Source organism: Myotis davidii, unplaced genomic scaffold (assembly GCF_000327345.1).
Source record: "Myotis davidii unplaced genomic scaffold, ASM32734v1 scaffold913, whole genome shotgun sequence".
In the NCBI taxonomy this organism is placed as follows: domain Eukaryota; kingdom Metazoa; phylum Chordata; class Mammalia; order Chiroptera; family Vespertilionidae; genus Myotis; species Myotis davidii.
This window is the reverse complement of record NW_006284344.1, coordinates 313,240-316,746: the sequence shown is the minus strand read 5'-3', so window position 1 is coordinate 316,746 and position 3,507 is coordinate 313,240. Positions and strand designations below refer to the sequence as shown.

The following is a 3,507-nucleotide window of genomic DNA, read 5'->3' as shown; positions in this document are numbered from 1 at the left end:
GAGGGGGCCGGCGCAGGAGGCCGAGCCTCCGGTTTGGGGGTGGGCGGGCCGAGGGGCGGCAGTCTCCCTCCGTCCCGCAACGGGTTACCCCTCACTGGCCGCGTTTTAATGCAAACCCTTGACTAAAGCCCACATACTGTGGAGGGTGTGGAGATTAAGGGTCCTGTCCAGGAGCCCTGCACCCTGACCCTAGCCCAGAGGAACGGGCAGTATGAGTAAGTAACAGCTGATTCCCACAGGGTAGCCTGCCATTCCCTCCCAGCCCCAAACAGAGGAGCCAACCACCTTCCCACTGGTGCCGCGTGGGCAACAGGTTCAGGGCCAGGTGTGAACTGCGAATGTTCTAACCGCGGGGCCTTGTCGCCAACTCTTAAGCCGCAGGATGGCTCCTGGAAGTGCGGCTCAGTGGAAGGACTCAATGGGCAGGGAAGCAGGAAGCCTGGGTTCTTAGTTCCCGCCCCTGCAACTGACCTGAGTTGTGTAACCTCGGGCAAGTCAATAAAGGTGTCGAGGCCTTAATGCTGTCATAAGTTAAATAAAAACATTAATTGCTTACCTTATAGCCTTTGGAGTTGGAACTGAAAGAATAATAAATGTGAGAGTGGTTTACAAAAAGTAAAAGTGCTGTAGAATTACTTCATTGTTAATCTTGACAGAAGTGCCTTTTCTTAACCCCATTCAACTGGTTCCTCCAGTCTCCCCACCCGCTTAGTCCACTGGCTAGAACGCATATTCATTAATTCAGTAATGGTTTAATGTAGCCCAGTAAGTGCCTCATTTATTGACTTGACTGTTAGAAAAAGTAAAGAAATGTGCAGAAATAGAAATGACATTTGGCATTTTATCTGTTACCTTCTACTCTGCCATGCATGTAGGAGCTCGGTAAATACTGTTGACTGGTGGATCAAATGATTATTTTGATAAGCTATCACTATAGCTGTTGGTTTCACTAATGCCTCATCTTACAAGTATCTATGGTGACCATTACATTTCATAGGTCCCTATCTATCCCTGTGAGCTCAAGCCACTTCTCTTGGTTATTCACAGGTTTCTTGACATTAGAATTTAAAAATTGCTGATCACTTAAACCCTGCCATTGCCCAACATTGGATTCTGCCTAAAAAATTTTTCTCAGTCCCTGCTTTTAGGTTGTCCAGACTCAGTCTGTATCTAATTATACAGAAGACATTCCCGCTGGCTTATCCTGCCCTTTTTCTGAGACTCTTAGTGCCACCCTATCTGGACATCAACTGGTTCTATGAAGTAGCTCTTCCCGAGGACCTTCTTGATCAGATCTGTTGATGTAGGAAGCTTGTATTCTTTTCCCCGGTTTCATCAAACCCTGCAAGACCAATTTAATAAAAATCAGTTTAACATAAATGTGAATTGAAAAGTAGACCACCACTGCCACTTCTCAGAATTACATTGTGTGACGCTAGAAAAGGGTGGAGAAATGTGACCCTTGGACAAATCAGTAATTTTTTTTTGTGCCTTGGTTTTCTCACGGACAAAAAAAAAAATTATGAGGATTACATAAAATAGCTGCATTGTTGAGATCATCACAGCCCAGGACTCAGCTAAAAGGGAGTGAGCAGCTGGCCTTGAGATAAATGTCTCACTATCTGAACTTGTACTAGAACTTTTAAACTTGCAATGATAGCTGTCCTGACTGTGTCTTTCCCACATAAAATTAAATTCTTGTGTTCCATATCTGCATAGGTTATGGGGGTACAGCAACAGCTAACATTTAATGGCTTGATTTGTGCCAGGCCCTCTTCTAAGCACTTTTCATCACCCACCTTTTATACAGAGAGAAATTGAGGCGCCGAGAAATTAAGTCACTTGTTCACAGTTAGGATGTAACATAGCCGAGATTTACACGCATATAACATATCTCAGAATTACATTGTCTGAAGTTTATTTAGAGATCATTTATTAGAGACACCTAATACTATCATACCATCTATAATCCTCAAATTCTTATCTCTTGGGGTCCTTCTCTGAATTGGGTGTCCAGAACTTTTACTTTAGGCCTTTTTGTCCTAGAACTTGAAGCCTATCTTAATATTTAGTTCTGTAGTTGCTGCTATTGACTGTGGACAAATTTACATGAGAGACTAACATTACAGTTAAAACTAAGATTTTTGGAAATGAAATCAAGCACTAACATTTTTTTCAAGGAAAATAGATTATGATACAAGCTGTTGTTTCATCTTAAACCTTCCTTGAACAAATCATAGTATTTCCTAGGGATAATGCTGAATCCACATTTACAATTTGTCACTCTTTACTGCTTGACAACTACCAAATTCTGATTTCCATTGTTTTGTCATGTTCCTTTCTGTTCTAAAAGGAATGGTTAAGTAGCATTTTTGTGATTATTCTTAGCCCTACTTTCTTGCCACAATTTAGTGACTAACATGTAGATATTCATTAAATGCTTGTGGAATTAAATTCCCAGATTATCTTTGTTTTCTGATGGGCTTTTGTGGGGGTTGCATTTCAGGTGTACAGTATAAAGATTCAATATTTGTATATGTTGAGAGATGATCACCACACGTAGTTACAGTTTTGTAAAGTAAATTATGGGAATGTAACATACAGCCCCATAACTGAATCTGTGTTCCTTTTTACCACCTTCACACATTTTGTCCACCTCCTGCCCCCTACTTCTAAAGACCACCAATCTGTTCTCTGTATCTCTGAGTTTGTTTCTTGTTGTGTTTTGTTGAGATGATACAATATTTGCTTGCTCTGTCTGATTTATTTAACTTAGCATAATGCATTCAAGATCCATCCATGTTGCCTGTTTTGGGATCGTTTTTAGCAATACATTCCAGTTGAAGCTTTACTGCTAATGTTTAACACGGTTTCTAGTTTAGTTACTTGAGATTATATTGGTATGTGTTCATTTTCCTCAAAGTAAGTTCTTCCTCCTTAACCCTTGCTTTCTCAGCCTTTATCTAGTTTCTGGTCTCCATCTGGGTTTATAGGACTCTCTGCTCAACTCATGAACTTTGCACGTTGAAAGGGTCCCACATTCCCCTAGTCACCTTAAAATACAAACCACTGCAAATTAAGGTCAGAGCAGGCAAGCAATATTCTTTTCCTTAGTTTATTTCCCTTAGTTCTGTCTAAGCAACTTCTTTCTCCAGGTAATCTCCCCAAATGATAACAAAATAGAAATCAAACCCTTCAAAACAATGACATTTTTAATGTCAGATGTTGAACAGTTATATTTAGACATTCATCTCTGTTTATAGTTTAATCTAGTTTGTTTATTCAACCAATATTTATGTATTAGGCAGGAGACAGTGAATATGATAGGGTCTTTGCTTTCAAGGAGTTCACATGTTTGGGAATTAAATATAACTATAATGGAGTATAAAAGTGCTGTATTACAGGACCACACAAAGGGGATGAAATCTCAGGCTCTGCTTGGGGTATTGGGGAGAAGTTTCACACAGAAGGTTAGATTTTGAGGTGGCTCTTGGGAATAAGAGTGTT

At 40.3% G+C, this 3,507-nt stretch overlaps 1 protein-coding gene across 1 annotated transcript in view; it reads left to right on the top strand.

The window, feature by feature from the left end:
- OCRL (oculocerebrorenal syndrome of Lowe) overlaps nucleotides 1-3,507 on the top strand; it is a 56,187-nt gene that overhangs the window by 725 nt on the left and 51,955 nt on the right. Inside the window, exon 2 of the mRNA XM_006754652.2 lies at nucleotides 129-215. Coding sequence (XP_006754715.1) covers nucleotides 129-215 — 87 coding nt within the window. The remainder of the gene's footprint in view (nucleotides 1-128; nucleotides 216-3,507) is intronic.